This window comes from Hippopotamus amphibius, chromosome 15, assembly GCF_030028045.1.
Source record: "Hippopotamus amphibius kiboko isolate mHipAmp2 chromosome 15, mHipAmp2.hap2, whole genome shotgun sequence".
NCBI classification, from domain to species: domain Eukaryota; kingdom Metazoa; phylum Chordata; class Mammalia; order Artiodactyla; family Hippopotamidae; genus Hippopotamus; species Hippopotamus amphibius.
Genome location: NC_080200.1, coordinates 52,390,077 through 52,410,089, shown reverse-complemented (window position 1 = coordinate 52,410,089; position 20,013 = coordinate 52,390,077). Strand labels below are relative to the sequence as shown.

Below are 20,013 nucleotides of genomic sequence, written 5' to 3'. Positions count from 1 at the left end.
AAGCTCAGTCATCCCATGACATTTAAACTTTGGGCACCTGACAGAATGTGATGGTATATTTTCTAAGGCTAAATCTGAGTAGCTGTTAAAATTCTATTACTCTCTAGTTCTTCATTCAGAATGACTTATTACATGGTTTTATCACGTAAATTTCAGTATTGAAGCTTACCATTTTCCAGGTAAAAAGATGCTAAATGATAAACAAAGAGAAATATACTTTGCGGCCCCATCTGGGTATCATTGGGTTCATGGTTCTGGGTATAATTTGGATACAATTATATGTTTTAGAAAGTAACTATTGTGCAAATAGTATTTTGTTAACTTATAACTGAATCAACATTCCTATAACTAGAAATGGTCAATATAAACGAGTTTGATAGGCATTTGATGAAAACAGACTTACTTTATTTTGTTTATTTATTTATTTATTTAGACTGTGCTGCGTGGTTTGCAGGATCTTAGTTCCCCAACCAGGGATTGCACCTGGGTCACAGCAGTGAAAGCTCAAAGTCCTAACCACTGGACCACCAGGGAATTCCCAAAAAACCAGACTTACTTTAAAGTACTGTTTTATTTATGACTAAGAAATTGTCTTAAAACAAATATTAATGTTCTATTTTCTACATTTGAATTCATTTACCATACAAACATCTCTCTTACATACTTATTAAGTTGAAAAAGTAAGGGAAAAGAAGCAAACACTTCTTTACATTTCCTATAAATTATCCCTTTTCATCTAAACTATGAAGCGCTTTATTTCACCGAAGTTGTTTTCTTATTCATTACAAAACTATTATACAGAAGAGACAAGTGAGAGAAGTATTTTGCCTAATGTCAATTAATGACATCACTTAATTGATGTGATCTCATAATGTATAATTTAGATCAGCTTGTTAGACTGTTTTGCCATTTAAAATTCAAGTAATGGAAACCATCAGCATTTTGCTGTAGCTTATTTTGACAGATGGAGATCCTCTACGGATGTCCTTGATTATAGCGGATGGAAACTATACGACTATATGTAAAGGATTTTACGAAGAAAATATTTTGTCTTTTTATAACTACAAGTAGAGCTCTTTTAACATGCCTGGTATTATTTCTATTTCTGTAACAGTATTCCCTCCATTGTTTGTGAACAGTTCTCTAGATTGTCTGTCAGACTTTTGGGGCAGAACGCAGGCATCAAAGGCAAATTGCCTTTTAAGAGGGAAAGTGATAAAATGTTAGAGTTCTGAAGTCCCTTCCTAAGATGAGATCTTGGGTTCTCCCACTGAGGAGCTGTGTGATCTTGGACAAGTTACTTAACTTTTGTTAATAACACAAGCTTGCTATTTTATTTTTAAAATCGAGATAATACTATACAGTCATTGTAAAGCTAAATAGGAATATATATGCAAATCATTTGCATAATGCATGACACATGGTAACTTTTTAGTAAATATCATTGTCACCATCATCAAATCAAATTGGCAGGAAATCCTGGTTCCTCAGGAACCATCTATTTTGCAACAATAAAACAGCAAACTATTTACACTTGCATCATACAAATGGCTATGCCACAATTTTATTTTGATTTCTAACACATTATAGAAAGAAATGGATGGAAATGGGTGCTTAACAATATCACACATGCACATGTACACACACAAAGCTAAACCAAATTATAATTAGTAAATTTTAAGAAATTTTCTTGTCCATTTTTAAGCAATGAAAAAATATAGCTCCATGAAGTTCATCTGAAGGAAGATTTTTTTTCAGCCTAATTGCTTAACAGACATGAACGAACATAGCTAGTTGTGGGAAATTCTCTTGTTAAGTTATATTATGTATGAAATATGTTTTCTTGACTTTCACATTCGAAAGGTTATTATTTCAGTTTGCCATTTTATGTCATACTTTCAGTTTAATTGATCCACGTGAGAAATATTCCTGCACAAAGAGCATTGGCTTCTAAATAGGTGGCTTTTCTGTTTATAAATGTATTCTGTCTTTTCCTCTGAAGGATGTAATTCAAAATGACAGTACAGTAAAAAGGGCTCGACACAAAGGCATGTAAAATTTCAAGGAGATTAATTTTTTATTCATGCAAAATGTGAAAACCCTCTTCTTTCTCAAGATTCAAAAATATTTCTCACCTATTAGACTTTCAGGCTATAGTTGAAATATGCATGTAACAAGAAGAAAATAACTAGATCACAGTGATCTATTTGGTATATTTCTCCTACCCTCTCATTTCTGTTTATGGTGACAATTCAACATATGTCACATGACCTTTTTGCAGCTGTGTCTAAAAAATACGGTTTCAGAGTGGCAGGTTAAAGAAAAGAATAACTTTTCATATTCTATTATGTTAAACTGGGAGATATTTGAACTTTAGAATCAAAAACACCTTTGCCAGTTTTGGTGATCTTGAGCAAGTTAATCTCTCTAAGCCTCAGTTTTCTTAACAGTAAAATGTGGAAAATAAAGATCTCAGAATGTTTCTGAGCAAAGGAAATAAGAAAATGATAAAGTTCCTAACACAGCATGAAAATGCTCTAAAAGTTCAAATGACTTTACCCCCATAATCTTTCCTAATGGGTCTCATCTAGTTACTCTTAGATCTACAGATTCAACTTCAAATAAATTTCAAACAAGCCTGCTGCTTTATTCAGATTCTTTTCACTCGATAAGACCTGGAATTAATCTTCCTGTTTCCCCAGGACCTGAGCATGCCATCTTGGTTCCCTAAGCAGACTCTGGTTTCTTTCTCATTGAGACATTTTCATTTCCTTGTTGCTCTCCAGCCTATTTGTCTTGATGGTGGTACAAACTTTTGCAAATTACCCTGGATCCATACCCAGAAATTGTTTCTTTCCGCTGGTTGAGTTTTATAACTCTTTATCCGAAAAAACCTCACTATCACCCATGTGAATAAGAATATTGACACTACCTAGGAATATCTCTGCTATTTGCTATACTCTAGACTAAATATATTTTATATACACAAATCCAAAACAGGATTTAAATTTACCATGCCACCTTTTATGTAAAAGTACAATAATCTTTCAAACTAGTCTCCTCAATTAGCTATTACAAGTTGCCACAAATAAGTAGTAAAAATGTTAAAAATCAGTGTTCTTTGAGGTGGGAACATGTTCTTTATTAATGCCATATTCTAGAGAATCAAATGCACTATTTCTTTCTCCTTTGAAATATTGATTTATATTTTTTGTTTCCCTGAATAGAAAAGAAAGTGTTGCTCTAGGACTCTGTGTTATTAGTTATATTATTTAATAGCCATTTGTTATATACATCCCATTTGCTAAATTATGATGATATCTAATTGCCACTCATAACATTTGTTCAGTACACTGACTTTCTGATCACTAAGTCAAGATATCTCCATAGGAAAATATAGGTTGATAATTTGAAGAAAAAAATGACAAGGTAGTAAAGTATGTAAAACTATACAGCTAAAGGAATTAAATAGCCATTTAGTTACATATTCTCAGTATTATATATTTTAACAGATAAACTCAAACTCTCCTGGAGTTAGATGAGGAAAATCATTTTGCTTTGTTTTGTTTTTTAAAACTATTCACGCAAATGAGTATCTAGTGACTTCATCAAATTCCTTACATAAGCAATGATAGAAACAGTCAGTTTCTGTATTCTAAGCCCTAGGAACACTGAATTATAATCCTTCAAAATGTACCAGAAATCAAACAGGTACTTATTGGTGTTAACTGTAATACTGAAAAAGAAAACTAGATGTAACACAAGTGAGAAGTATTCATTTTCAATAAGAAACATAGAGTTACAGAGAAGATGTAAGTGTGAATCATTCTATTATCATAGAAACTATAGCAATTTTCACCTCCTGCAAAACTAAAATAAAATACAACTAAAGTAATGAAACAGCATCACTGCAATGCCATCTGATCTCTCCAGGGAAGAATACAGAAATGATTCAACACATATAACTGATAAAATGAAGGCAGAAAATTTTATGCTAATTATACGATATTACAAACAGTATGGTGGTGTATATGTCATAAGCATGTCTTAAATTACATCGTCATTTTCATATTTCTATTTCCTTTCCAATTAGTAAGAAATTAGACAAGATACCAACCTATTATGAACATTTTACTTTCATAAGAATGGATAACACGGCATACAATTACCGACTTATTTATATTATTTTCTATTAAAATCACACTATGCATGATTCTAATGGAAAAATGTAATTCTGAGGACTTTTAATTTTCAGCTTCTCCTTCCTAAAGACCAAAACTGTCTGGAAAATTATTATTATTATCACAAGTCCTGTAAAATTCAATGAAATGTAAGACATTTTTTAAAAAGCTGCACTGGTTTAGACTTAACAGGAAAGAACCTACTTTTGGGGAATCGAGGTGGATTGTCATTGACATCCGTGAGGGTGATGTTGACCACTGTTGTTCCAGCTAACCCTCCCAGCTGTCCGCCCATATCCTTGGCTTGGATGAGGACTTGGTATTGTTCTTTGACTTCCCTGTCCATGTTTGGCAAAGCTGTTCTAATAACACCTTAAGGGGGAAAAATAAAATAAAAGATAAATATAACAAACCTTGAATTTTCCAAAATAAAATAGTCCACGACAAGAAAATGATTCTGTCTAGATTCATTAGCAAAGACATGCTGACAAAAATTCTGTGTGTTAGAAAGTGAAGCACCTGAAATGCCCAGCGGTTAGGATATAATTAAATATATTGTGGTAATAACCATGTAGTGAAAGCTGTACAGCATTGTGGAATACGGTTAAGGAACACTGTATTGGCTCTAAAACATGCTCATCATTCACGAAGTCAACCAAGTTAGACAAAATTTATACAGAATGATCCTACCTTTCAAAAAGAATTAAATTGCTAGACATTGTATATTTTATATACATAGTAAAAAAAAATTAAGTGGTTACACTGAGGGTGAGATTTCTAAAGAATGTCATATTCTTCTTTCTTAACTATTTTTAGGATACATATATATTACTTTACTTCTTTAAACACTTGAAATACTTCCTTTGTGTATTTTATTTTGCCTTTCAGGATTCCTCTCACTTATTTTAGCCACAGATTTCTTTCTACTTAGCTCTTATTAAGTTTTGCCATTGCAGGGATTTTGTCTCTCTTGTCACCAGGTTACTCTAGCCTCTAATGGAGTGCTTGTCATTCAGAAAAAACTCAGTAAGGATGTGTTGACCATCTGACTAGTGGAATGACTGGCTGAATGAAGGAAGAAATCTATAAATAATTTATAATCAGTAGTCACATGGTATATATGCATATTTATATAGCCTATTCATTTTCTGCCCTTGTGTTCAGGTGTAGAACTAATTTATATTTATACTTCTATCTGTATTTATATTTATTTATAGTAAAATAACCAAAACCTTCTGGATTTATTACAGGTAAATTATGAATAAATTTTATAACAAATTCCAATCTATACCCAATGATTTTAGGGAGGGGTTGCAGAGAATTAGTCTTAAACCCATATGTCTTTGGCATATAGGAATAACAAAGTTAATATCAATTGTCAACACAAAATATAGACTCCAAATCACAAACTGAATGTACATCCTTATTTTATTTGTACTTACCCAATGCTGTTCTTTTGCTAATTCAGACTTAACTACAAAATGAAATTTCTTCTGGCCCTTGGCAGGAAATGGTTGCAAAAAGGTAAGTCCCATTTTTTACTCCTGCTGTTTTATTCACGCACTGCTACTGACACCCTTTTACCTCAATCTGTTTGTCCTTTCCTCAGCTTGGATTTCTGTTGTTTCCTTTCCAAGTGTCTTAACTAAGATTCTTCATCTCTGCATCTCAGTGACCTGGTCCTACATATCTTGAGCTACATGACTTCTGCTACCTTATAATATTTATATTTTCTAAACAAATCCCTAGGTTTAATTCATACCCACATTGTATTTTCCTGTTGTTGACCAGATTTATCTTTACTCAATTCATTTCCGATAAGTATATATGTATATTTCTTATTTTACTTACTTCATTTCTAATATGAAAATTTCCAGTATATTTACAAATGTAAGATTTATACATAAATTTTATTATATATTATATATATGTAACTTTAAGATCCTATGAAAAAAAGAGCAAATAGGCATTATCAGACTTAAGACTAGGTTTTTTTTAATGATGGTTTGATGTAATTGTCATTTAATACTCCTAACTGCCCTGCCCTCCTGTTCCATTTTGTGTCTGATAGGTAATCTAGCTGCTGCTTCCAGTCATCCTTTTAGTGTAACACTGCTTCTGGGAGACTGCATGTTAGAATTTAGAGAGGAAAGTGTTGTTTACATAGTTTCAAAGAAAATCTTCTGATGACCATGATGTGCTTCCCCTTCCCACCACCATTTCCATTAAGAAGCACTGTCCCAGAGAAGTAAAATGTTGCATCTGTGGAATTTTTTTAGAATTGAATCTGGGGAATCAGGCAGACAACAAAATTCATTGTGAGCAGAGAATCCTTAAGTACTGCCGTCTATTGAAAAAGCCTGGCGGGGGGCGGGGGGTAGTCTCCTTCCCAAAAAGTTGCTCTTCTTATGGCCACTGGTTTTTTCTTAACTGCCTAACATTTAAAACCAAACAAATAAAAATGGATTGCCTAGTCTTGAGCAATGAGGACACTTGCAAAGGACTGGACTAAAGTGCTTCCATAGCAAAATGTAACCAGCAGAAGGAAATGCTACATTCTGTTGTTTCAGATTTTAGATTTAGGTTCAAGTGTCCATCTCTATTTTTCAGTATTTTATATAAAGATACTGCAACAACCTTGTATGATAATAGTTTGATTAAAAAGAAACAAATGCATTTTATAAAACAATATAAATACAAATACTCCACAGTAGTGATACCACAAGCTTTTAATTAATTTGAAATAATCCTGAAATAAATCCTATTTTTTTGGGGAAAAAAAAAAGACTAGATAAGCAAGTATACGTTGAATCCTCGTATGGTCTTGTACCTGATGAGCTTTCCAGCATACGCAATTGAGATAATTAGAGTAAAATTAAGAATGAGAAAAAATTATTTTATTTCTGCCAATATGAATGGATATATATGGTTGAGAGAATTACAACCTTAAATTAAGGTTATGAAATCTGATAAGGATACTAGTCTGCCAGGGGATATGTTCTCCCTTTGCAATCATCCTGGTGTTATAGGGAAGTCCCTTAGTTTTGGTGGGTCTCAGCTTGTTTTTTAAAAATGAGTCAGATACACTGATGAAAACTTTTTGAGATGAAAATAATGCAATACTATATATGAAAAAATCATAAAATATTTCATGTGCTAATTGAGAATTTGGTTTTATCTCAGTTCTTTCTTTTTTTTTTTTTCTGTCCATTGGTGTAAGTGGGGTGTTAAAATCCCCCACTATTATTGTGTCACTGTCAATTTCCTCTTTCATAGTTGTTAGCATTTGCCTTGTGTATTGAGGTGCTATATTGGGTGCCTATATATTTATAATTGTTATCTCTTCTTGGATTGATCACTTGATCTTTATGTAGTGTCCTTTCTTGTCTCTTGTAACATTTTTTATTTTAAAGTCTATTTTATCTGATATGAGTATCGCTACTCCAGCTTTCTTTTGATTTCCATTTGCATGGAATATCATTTTCCATCCCCTCACTTTCAGTCTGTTTGTGTCCTTAGGTCTGAAGTGAGTCTCTTGTAGACAGCATATATATGGGTCTTGTTTTTGTATCCATTCAGCCAGTCTGTGTCTTCTGGTTGGTGCATTTAGTCCATGTACATTCAAAGTCATTATTAATATGTATATTCCTATTACCATTTTCTTAATTGTTTTGTTGCTGTTTTTGTAGGTCCTTTTCTTCTCTTATGTTTCCTGCTTAGAGAAGTTCCTTTAGTATTTGTTGTAGGGCTGGTTTGGTGGTGCTGAATTCTCTTAGCTGTTGCTTGTCTGTAAAGCTTTTGATTTCTCCATAGAATCTGAATGAGATCCTTGCTGGGTAGAATATTCTTGGTTGTAGGTTCTTCCCTTTCATCACGTGAAATATATCATGCCACTCCTTCTGGCTTGCAGAGTTTCTGCTGAGAAATCAGCTGTTTACCTTATGGAAGTTCCCTTGTATGTTATTTGTCATTTTTCCCTTGTTGCTTTTAATAACTTTTCTCTGTCTTTAATTTTTGTCAGTTTGACAACTCTATGTCTTGGCATGTTTCTCCTTGGGTTTATCCTGCCTGGGACTCTCTGCGCTTCCTGGATGTGGGTAGCTATTTCCTTTCCCATGTTAGGGAAGTTTTCAACTCTAATCTCTTCCAGTATTTTCTCAGGTCCTTTCTCTCTCTCTCCTCCTTCTGGGACTCCTATAATGTGGATATTGGTGCGTTTAACATTGTCCCAGAGGTCTCTTAGGCTGTCTTCGGTTCTTTTCATTCTTTTTTCTTTATTCTTTTCCACATCAGTGACTATCACCATTCTGTCTTCCAGCTCACTTATTCACCCTTCTGCCTCAGTTAATCTGCTGTTGGTTCCTTCTAGTGTATTTTTCATTTCAGTTATTATGTTGCATACCTCTGTTTGTTAGCTCTTTAATTCTTCTAGGTCTTTGGTAAACTTTTTGATCTTTGCATCCAGTCTTTTTTCAAAGCCCTGGATCATCTTCACTATGATTATTCTGAGTTCTTTTTCTGGAAGGGTGCCTATCTCCTCTTCATTTAGTTGTTTCTCTGGGGTTTTAGCTTGTCCCTTCATCTGGTACAATGTCCTCTGCTTTTTCATTTTCTCTTTCTTTCTGTGACTGTGGTTTTCAGTTCCACAGAAGGAAATACTGCTGATCCTGCTTGATTCTGCTGTCTGCCCTCTTTTGGAGGAAGCTGTCTAGGAGGCTCCTGTTTGCTTCCTGATGGGAGGAACTCCTGAGTTATTTCTTGAATTGAGTGTTGAATTGCATGATTGAAACATGGGACAATAGATTCAGTCAACACTTGTACTAAAATACATGTTTCATTCAGACGCTGTTCTTAGGTTTAAAGTATAATGGGGAATACTCTTCCATCTGCCCCTCCAATTCTACTACATATACTTTTCTCTGCTGTCTGGCTTCTTGTTGCCCTGGGCAAACTGTCTGGCTTCTTGTTGCCCTGGGAAAACTGTCAGGAGTTTAGATGGTAGAAGGAGAGTGAGGTTTTTCTTTGCATGGATCCCCCACATTCCACACTCTCTCCTGCCAAGGTCTCTGCCTGTGTCTCTAGAACCCCTTCATTCCTTTAACCCCAGTGTGGTAAGTGCAGCCACTTCTTTTTTCTCCAGATTCTGCCTTATCCCTTATGGTTTCCCTACAATCTGCTTGCACTTCAGTAAAGAGCCCTCTTATTAAACTAATCTCAAATCACCCAACCAGGTATCATCTATTTTCACCTGGGAAAATAATTGATAGAGTCTTTGTCAAAATTCCTTCATGGAATGTACATTTAATGGGTGTGTGTTCCTGTGAAGTGGTGAGAAGACCATTAAAAACCTCATAAATGATTAAGCTAATTTCAGATGGTGATTGGTATTATGAGGAAAATGAAAGCAAGTGCTTTTGAGGGTGGTATCAGAAATGTCCTCCCTGAGGAAAGACTTTAGAGCTGCAATCCCAAAAATATTGAAGAGTCCAACTTAGAACACAGGGAGGAGTATTCCAGGGATGAAAAGGAGGAGAGCAATGCTTCTTCAGAGCCTACAAGAAGAGCACTTGGAGGTTGATGTGGCTGCGGTATACCACTGTTGGGAAGGATGGTATAAGATAAGACCACAGAGAGGGAGAGAAGTGAGAGAGTGTTTTCAAAGATAAATAAAACCTCTGCAAAGGCATCTTGAAAATACATGTACCAATGCTCATTGAAACATTGTTTACAATAGCCAGGACATGGAAGCAATCTAAATGTCCATTGGCAGAAGAATGGATAAAGAAGATGTGGCACATATGTAATGGAATATTACTCAGCCAATAAAAGGAGCGAAATTGAGTTATTTGTAGTGAGGTGGATGGAACTCGAGTCTGCCATACAAAAGTGAATTAAGTCAGAAAGAGAAAAACAAATACCATATGCTAATGCATATATATGGAATCTATAAAAATGGTATTTATGAACCCACTGGCAGGGCAAGAATAGAGATGCAGATGTAGAGAACGGACTGGAGGACATGGGGCAGGAGGGAAAGCTGGGATGAAGTGAGAGAGTAACACTGACATATACACACTACCAAATGCAAAATAGATAGCTAGTGGGAAGCTGATGCAGAATACAGGGAGATCAACTGGAAGCTTTGTGATGACCTAGAGGGGTGGAGTAGGGATGGTAGGAGGCAGGCTATATGTATACATATAGCTGATTTACTTTGTTGTACAGCAGAAACTAACACAACATTGTAAAGCAATTATTCTCCAATAAAGATGAAAAGTAAAAAAAGAAAATCAACAAGTAGGACTACATCAAACTAAAAAGCTTCTGCATAAAAGTGAAAAAGCAACCTATGGAATGGGATAAACTATTTGCAAATCATAGATCTGATAAGGAGTTAATACCCATAACATAAAATAACTCATGCAACTCAAGAACAACAGCAACAAAAAATCTGATTTAAAAATGGGCAGAGAAACTGAATAGAAATTTTTTGCAGAGAACTCAAACAAATGGCCAATAGTCACATGAAAAGGTGCTTGACATCAATAATCATCAAAGAAATGTACACACATCAAAATCACAATGAGATACATATCACCTCATGATTTTTAGAATGGCTGCTATCAATAAGTCAAGAGCAAGAGATAACAAGCATGGGCAAGGATGAGGAGCAAAGAGAACCCTTGTGCATTGTTGGTAGGGATGTAAATTGCTATAGTCATTATGGAAAATAGTAGGGAGGTTCCTTAAAAAATTAAAAAAATAGAGCTATCATATGATCTGGCAATTCCACTTCTGAGTATATATCAAGAAGAATTGAAAACAAGATCTTAGAGAGATACCTGTGCTCCATGTTCATTGCAGCATTATTCACAATAGCCAAGATGTGAAAACAACAGAAGTGTCCTTCACAGATGAGTGGATAAAGAAGGTGTGATATAAGGCAATAGAATTCAAAAATTCAGTCATGAGAATGAAAAGAAAAATCCTTCCATTTGCCACAACATGGAGGAAAGTTGAGGACATTATGTTAAATGAAATAAGTCAGACAGAGAAAGACAAATACTCTATGATATCATTTATATGTAGACTCTAAAACAGCTGAACTTACAGAAACAGAGAATAGGATGGTGGTTACCAAGGGCTGTGGGGTGGGGGGAATGGGGAGATTCTGGTCAAAAGGCACAAACTTACAGTTATAAGATGGATAAGTTATAGGGATATAACATATATCATGGTGATTACAGTTAATATTACTGTATTATATACCAGAAAGTTGCTAAGAGAGTAGCTCTTAAATATTCTCATCACAGAAAGAAAATGGTAATTATGTGACATGATGGAAGCGTGGTTAACACTATGGTGGTGATCATTTTGCAATATATAAGTGTATCAAATCAACATGTGGTATACCGTATACTTGCACAGTGCTATATGCCAATTATATCTCAATAAATCTGGAAAAATGTTAATTATTATTTTTTTATAATTTTATTTATTTATTATTTTTGGGGGGTACACCAAGTTCAATAATCTGCTTTTATACACATATCCCCGTATTCCCTCCCTCCCTTGACTCCCCCCCCCACCCTCCCTCGAGTCCCCCCCACCCTCCCTGTCCCAGTCCTCTAAGGCATCTTCCATCCTCGAGTTGAACTCCCTTTGTTATACAACAACTTCCCACTGGCTATCTACTTTACAGTTGGTAGTATATATATGTCTATGCTACTCTTTCACTTCGTCTCAGCTTCCCCTTCACCCCCCGCCCCCTCCCAAACCTCGAGATCTCCAGTCCATTCTCTGTACTTGTGTCCTTGTTCTTGTCACTGAGTTCATCAGTACCATTTTTAGATTCTGCATATGTGAGTTAGCATACAATATTTGTCTTTCTCTTTCTGACTTACTTCACTCTGTATGACAGACTCTAGGTCTATCCACCTCATTACATATAGCGTCATCTCATCCCTTTTTATAGCTGAGTAATATTCCATTGTGAATATATGCCACATCTTCTTTATCCATTCATTTGTTGATGGGCGTTTCGGTTGCTTCCATGTCCTGGCTATTGTAAATAGTGCTGCAATAAACATGATGGTACATGTTTCTTTTGGGATTATGGTTTTCTTTGGGTATATGCCCAGGAATGGGATTACTGGATCATATGGTAGCTCTATTTGTAGTTTTTTAAGCAATCTCCAAATTGTTTTCCATAGTGGCTTTACCAACTTACATTCCCACCAACAGTGCAGGAGAGTTTCCTTTTCTCCACACCCTCTCCAACATTTGTTGTTTCCAGATTTTGTGATGATGGCCATTCTGATCAGTGTGAGATGATACCTCATTGTGGCTTTGACTTGCATTTCTCTGATGATGAGTGATGTTGAGCATCTTTTCATGTGTTTGTTGGCCATCTGTATGTCTTCTTTGGAGAAGTGTCTATTTAGGTCTTCCGCCCATTTGTGGATTGGTTTGAAAAATGTTAATTATTAACTTGAGACTATTCAGATAGCTTAGGTGGGTGGATGGATGGATGGATAGAGAGATAGATATAGATATAGGAAGAGATAGATAGATGATAGATATAGATAGATAGGTAGATAGATAGATAGATGATAGATGATAGATAGATAGATGATAGATATAGGTAGAGATAGATTCAGAAAGGTAGAATGAACAATGGATGAATGGCTGCATTCTCCATTCACTGAGGATTGGAGTCCAGAGGAGACCTAGACCACTAGTCTGTTCTCAAAAAAGCAGCCACAGTGGTTAGGTCTGAACATGAAGCAGGTCACAGAGTCCCTCCAATCGGGAATCCTCAGAGATTGTCCAGGTCACTCAAAGACCTCAAATAATCTCCATCTTTCCACTTAACTCTCTGATCTTATCTTCCACAACTCCCTCCTTTGTTCACTACAGCTTTGCACCCTCTCTTCCCTCTGCTGGAAATGTTCTTTCCAAGATACAACCATAAACAGCTACTCTACTTCCTTCAAATCTGTCTTCAAAGTCATCTTCATAGGACTGTATTGGTCATTCTATCTGAAGTTCTGTACAGAGTTAGCTTCAGTAATTGGTTTTTTAAAAATCTAGTACATTCTTAAACTTTATTAAAAATATGGTGTTCATGACTACACACATAAGGTGTATAATCTTTTAAAAACTGTTGCCAATGATGTATTTTGAGAACAAGGAGAGTTATCAGGTTATCTTAGGCAGGAAGAAAATTTAAAGAATGTACGGTCCAACTTTGCACCTGCAGCACACCTAACTATTCTTTAAGGTTTAAAAGTCACTTCCCCAAAATCTCTTTCCTCAGGAAGTTTCCCCACTCTCATCAGTCTATATCTAGCGCCCAGCAGTCGCACTGTGTATCATGGAGTTTTACCCTAGAAAACCCAAATGTAGTCGTCTGAGGCCCTGATGTTCTCCCCCGAGTAGACGGGGATCTATTTGAGGATCGACTTGATTCATCTCAGTATCCCAGTAGCACAGAACCTGCCAGGCCATTGGTTATAGATAAATGTGCAACAGAGGAATTAATAATCAAATCCAGCAGCACTGACTTATCACTCATTACCGGCTTTAACACGTCCAGTAATGTGAGGCTCACGATCTCATGAGGTGCCGGCCCCTCTTATTTATGAGCAAGCATTAACATCTTTGTTTTTAATGAAACCCAAATTCTTTCTTCCTGTAATTCATGCCAGCCATTGATAGCCCTCTTCCTCTTGAGAAACACAGAATACAGCTAGTTCCTTCTATATGACAGCTCTACAACTTCCTAAAGGCGTGTATCACATCCCTCTGGAGTATTTTGCTTTCAAGGCCAAATATACTTAGTTCTATCTGCTGATGTGTGCATTCCATGGTTTCTAAAATAAGGCAAGTGGAGTTCACCCAGAGTTCTCATGAAGTGTGACAAGGCAGAAGACAAGGAAACCATTGTCTGCGGTACATATTTTTGTCTTGCAATTTTACTGCGCATATGTAAAATATTACAAAACAGGGAACAGCATGTATTGTTTAATCTTAATAATTATCTATTTCTTATTTCATTCCTGAAGGAAAAAAGAGGATCTGTCTTTCACCAGCACTGACTGAAGTGTCTGAATCATGTAAGACTTTTCTCTGAATTAAAATCAGATAAATAGGCCATAAAACATTGTGAATATGTATATAGTAGTTTATATAAAGAATTAGCTCAAAATATAAAACTGACCCATGTTTTCATTTTACTATGGGGCTTTAAAACACTAACACATTTCTTTTTTAAAGACTGAAAAGAATAATTATCAGTCAGGGTGGAGGAGGTTTTATTTGGGAAGTAGGCTTAAAGATAATAATCTCTAAACAAAAAGTGATAATCCAACTAAAATAGGTAAAATCTTGAGAAAGTGTCAGTTCTCTCAGTATGTCATCATATTTCCCAAACAGAAGCTAGAACAGAATCATAGGGCATGAAATATCAGGATAGTGGATAAAAGAAAAAAAGAAAGTAACTCAGGCATGCAGCCCCATTCTCACTCAATTGTTTTCATATGAATTCTAAAAATGCACATGTAAACCCATAAAGACTTATAAATACACACTTTTGACAGTGCACATAAATGAAAAGGCATGGATAAGAAAGTTCTGGAGATGGATGGTGGTGATGGTTACACAGTGTGAATGTACATAATGTCACTGAATAGTACACTTAAAATGGTTAACATCGTAAAATTTCTGTTATGGATATTTTACCATGACAGAACAATCTAAAGTTTATAGATTTTTAAAAATGTTGAGATAAAATAGTATTATCAATATAATGCTTTCTCAGGTAGAGCTCAGATTTTTTAGAAAAGTCAACAAATTACCACATGGTACACAAAAGAGCAATATCTGGTTATCCAACTCAGACTAGATTTTGAAATCATTTAGGGAAAAATTCAAATACTTTAGAAGAATTTTAAATGTAAATTAAGTCATGAGATTGTTCATTTATAATAATGCTTGTTTTCCTAAATGAAATAATTCTATTATCAATGCTCTGGAAATAATTAGCATCTCAATTTCATGCATCAAACAAAATATCACAATGCCTCTTGTTTAACATTTTATAGGTTATAAATGTTTTCCTAATATATCAGAAATACTGTGTAAAATATATAATATAATAATATGTCAACATGACAAATATTTTAGTGTTTTATAAACATTAAGTATAGTAAGGATCAATATCATTTAATATTTTATAAATGTGTCTACATTTATGGCTTATTAAAATATTGAATAATCATTTGAGGTATAGACATGAATGCTTGCAAATTTTAATTCACAGTAAACAATTTCTTAGGTAAGCCAAATAATTGCCAAATTAGCCAATTTTAAAGAGAACCGTCATTTGGGGGCTTCCTTTATAGAATGCATCAACTTATATTGTTTATAAGTAAACTTGCCATATTTATATCTTGGATAGAGATGCTAGGAATGTTTGTCAAACAGCAGTATCAATGAAAACCTTTAAACATTTTTTCTCATTCCAAATGAATAATACATGGTTATATTTGTCTCTTCATAAATAATGAGGCACCAGAAGTTTTGATGAGACTCTTCCTTTAGAAATTATTTTAAACTGTTTTCTACACTCAAAGGTGGAAATTTTTAGATAATATTAGTTTTTCATGCATTTTATTTAATAACAGCAAAAGGAATCATAAAAGGAAACTATATGGCTGGAACAAATGGAGGCTATTTCTGAGAAATTGCAATTATCCTTGATTTTTGATTTATTCTTCTCTACCACAAGGTGATAAATTTGACAAAAAGTCTTCTTAATGGTTTCTGTGCATAAAGAACTAGTTATCATCCTATTAATGAAGTGCCTTACCATCCACTCTTTTCCTGTCTAGTGGTCTGGGGCATTGTTAGTATCAAGACTTCTGTCTCCACTGAAAATCAATGCTTCAAAAAATCTATTCCATAGTTCATGCCAGAATTGTTTCACCTTCACTTCCAAATAATAAGCATGATATAAAAATATAAATACATGATTAGAAAAGCCATATTATGAATATACATACTCTTTTGTAAAATGATACTTTCTGAAGGTGCTAGAATTTAAAGTTGATATTGAGCAAGTAAAGTCAAGGGGAGGGCGAGTAAAGATTTCATATAACTGTGGTCTGTCCAGTATTAATTTGACCAAAGCAATTATAGTCTGCATTTATGCTTTATGCTTGGATTCATCTTTATATAATTTTTATCTTGCTCTTTTTTAGTTAGATATTGTCTCCACCTACAGTTATTTTGCCAATATTAAACCTTTGATCTGTCTTCTGCCACATTTATTCTGAGTATATAAAGTCATCTACTCTATAGAGTTAATCACAGGAACTCAATAAGTATAGCCTAATACTAAAAATCATCCGCTTCACCAATCTTTACAAACCTTCTCTCTTTTCCTCCCAATCTTTCTGTCTGTGAGAAGTGCTTCTCAGAGGCTGAAGTGATCTAAGATATATATATATATAGTCTTTACTTCTATTTCTGTTATTGATAGATTACCAATTATGATAAATTTGGAAAATATAATCATGTAAGAAAAGATAATTCATTAATGTTCCCATCTGATAAAAGGATGTGTAATACCTTAGATAATCTCATTCTTTGTCTATACATTTGGCTTATTGTGCAAACCTCCTTAATTCCTCTGGATCTTTGTACCATCATAAGCTTCATTGAACAACTTCCCCAAACTCTTTTATCAACAATTTTCCCTTTTTTCCACAAATATATGATTTTCCCAAAGGTAAACAACCACCGCCACAAAACTTCCTCAATACTTACATTGCCAAACATTTTCTTCTCTTATCTTTGCTGCCCACTTCTTGAAAATAACTTATATTTTAGGTATAATTTCCCCATCACACACGGTCTTAACATTTGACACTCTGGCTTTTGGTCTCTGATCCTACTTCCAAACCAAAAGAGCTTCTTTTCCTAAACCTTTCTGCATTTTCTTCAGCACCGATGTTCTCCTCTTAAAGAACTAATGTTGTCTTTATTATAATCTACTTCTTTTTAGGTTTGCAAAAGGGAGCAACTCCCAGCCATATTCCCTTAATTTTTTGATGGCTTCTGGCCTCTATTGGCTTGATGAGGAGGGTGAGAAGTGAGGACAGAATGGCAGGTTTAGGTGACAGAAAATTTGCTGGTTCTTTATTTTCACTTCATTGACTTTATGTTTCCAGACAACATCCACCCATGGTTAATTATTAATTAACCTATATCTAATTGGTATTCTAGTTTCTACACACTTCTGAGGAAGTATAAATTTTGAAATGTTTTAACTCATTTGCATGTATAGTGTCAGAAATGAATACCTTTCAAATCAACATAGCTCTTTAAAGATCTATCCATAAATTTTAAAAGTAACTTATTAGTCCAGTACCTTAAAAGTTTATTCCATTACTTTAAACTAATGTGATAAATTGTATTGAATTCAATATGCAATATGTTATAATGTATTTTATAAGACTTGATAAAACAACTGTCATTATGGAGTTTCTGTTTTAACTGGGACACAGAACGCCTATTTTGGTCACTGGTCAGCTTGACTGGAGCTCCTTAAGAACTCCTCATTCAAAAACAGATTCTCTAGAAACAAGGGGACTTCATTTCACTTTAAAGAGAATACAAAATCTTCCTGCATGTTTTCCTGCCCTTTCTATACTTCCCATATTTTCTTATATATTGGTCTTTGAAAACTGGAATTTAAATGGTTTGACTTAAAAATAAGACTGGCTTCAGAAACATAGACCAGAAGAATTAGTGATCTTAGGGTTTCGAGTTTGTCAGCCCTCTTCTTTCCCTTACTAGAAGCATAAGTCTACATTCATCCAAATTCACCACCCATAACCCTCAATAGAGATAGCAATAGAAACTCCATAATCTTGGGTCATTTGGCTCAAAACTGAATATAGTTGAGCCCAACCAAGAAAAACTGAAAAAAAAAGTATGTTAGCTAGAAGAAACAAAACAAAAAAATAATATTCCTAGACTGTTGAAATTTAAAGTAAGCCAAACAGAGAATCCCTAACTAACAAATTTGGACTTTGCACATACATGTAAAAAGGTTTATATTTATACCAAGTTCAATCTGAAGGACATAGTTCTTCAGCAAGGTAAGATCCTATCTTCCTTCGCTTGATGGGTAGCACATTGAATCTTTATTGCACTGTTAGAATAGGCAAGTTCCCATGCCAAGATTTAATTAAAGTTTAAATATTTGAAGGGGAGGTGATAATGTTGTCTCTAATAAAAAATTTACCTGTCTTGGGATCAATAGAGAAATAAGGCTGTCCCTGAAGAATGCTGTAAACGACTCTGGCACTGTTTCCATAGGTCGGGTCATCCGCATCCGTGGCCTTGACCTGGAGCACATATGCACCTGGAAAATAAGACAATAGGACGGTAGCATCTTTGTTTTATAAAACTCAAGGGCATGTCTTTCATCTCCTGGACTCCTTTTTCCCTTGGAATTTGGCATTCCTTAATTCTGTGAGTATATGAAGTCACTGAAAATACCTTAATCATTATAATCAAAATATTGAGCAACAATATTAGCTGTTCATGCAAATGATACCTATTGTAAATATCTATTTTAAAAGCTGTGTCCATTTCCAGTAGCTAGATTATTGACGTGAAAGTTATCACAATACCTTTATTGATTTGTTCACCAAAGAAAACATGACACTGATTGCATTAGCTCATCTGCTTACTCTAGAAGCTTTAATTGCATGATTAGGATATCAATAGAAGAGCTAAAATGTTTAAAGGCTTACTGAACTTTAGAGGATGTAAGTAGTTTGCAATTGCAATTTAAAAATCAACAATTACATACTAGTTTAAGAAACCTTTAATTAGGACAGAATATTTGAGAAAATGAGGAATCGAAAATAATTGCAATATTAGCTAGAGAAGCACATTTATAACTCAGGACTGAATTATCCTAAGTGTTCACTGACATAAGATAACTTTAAAGATAATCTCAATTATCTGTAGCTTTTCTCATCTCTTGGCACTTGGCCATATTATTTATGTACTAAGAGGAGTTGACAGGAGATTTTTTTCAATATTTTTGTCTTACATATTCATAGTCATAGTTGTCTTTCTCCAAGAACTTTTTAAGTGAGTATCTCTCCTTATTGTCCAATGTTACTATTCTGAATTGAAAACAAAGTAAAATCAAAATGATCAAACTTAGTATAAATAAAATAATATGTTGCTGATGAAGGAAGGAAGTAGCTATTGAGTGTAAAGGGAGTGATATGTATATCCACAGTTATACAGTGGACAGAACATTCTTCATCTCTTGGAGGCATTCAATGTAACTGTCAGTTTGGGGAATGCAATATTGGTCCATTTATTCATTCAGGCTTTCCTCTTAAGACAGTACAAAGCAGGAACAACCTCAACTTAAAGGTTTGCTCTACAAGCTAAGAGAAGGAACCACCTCTTCACCTCTACTTTTTTGTTACATGAAGTGTTAGAATGCTAAAAAAGTAAGAAACCATAACTCTGAGTAGACATTCAATGACAAATGCTTTAGTCTTAGGGTGTTTTGGTGAATTCTAGTTATAACAACAGATGAAGCATATAAGATATTACAACAGCCTTTCCCAGGAAAGGAAACTACTAGAAGGAAAATAGGTAAACTTTTCTAAGCTGTAAAGAATGATAACTGGTACTGTTCTTTATCATCCATCACCGTCATCATCAACAACAACAACATTTGCACCGTTATTAATAATTATTTGACAAATAATCATTGATGGACATTGAGGTG

At 34.5% G+C, this 20,013-nt stretch overlaps 1 protein-coding gene across 2 annotated transcripts in view; it reads right to left on the bottom strand.

Moving 5' to 3' along the window:
- CDH12 (cadherin 12) overlaps positions 1 to 20,013 on the bottom strand; it is a 251,083-nt gene that overhangs the window by 72,436 nt on the left and 158,634 nt on the right. The window contains exons 3-4 of one of the 2 annotated variants that reach the window (XM_057708941.1): positions 18,496 to 18,615; positions 4,386 to 4,553 (exon numbers count right to left, since the gene is read on the bottom strand). In XM_057708941.1, the coding sequence (XP_057564924.1) occupies positions 4,386 to 4,553; positions 18,496 to 18,615 (288 nt within the window). The remainder of the gene's footprint in view (positions 1 to 4,385; positions 4,554 to 18,495; positions 18,616 to 20,013) is intronic. The other variant, XM_057708942.1, reaches the window with a different exon arrangement.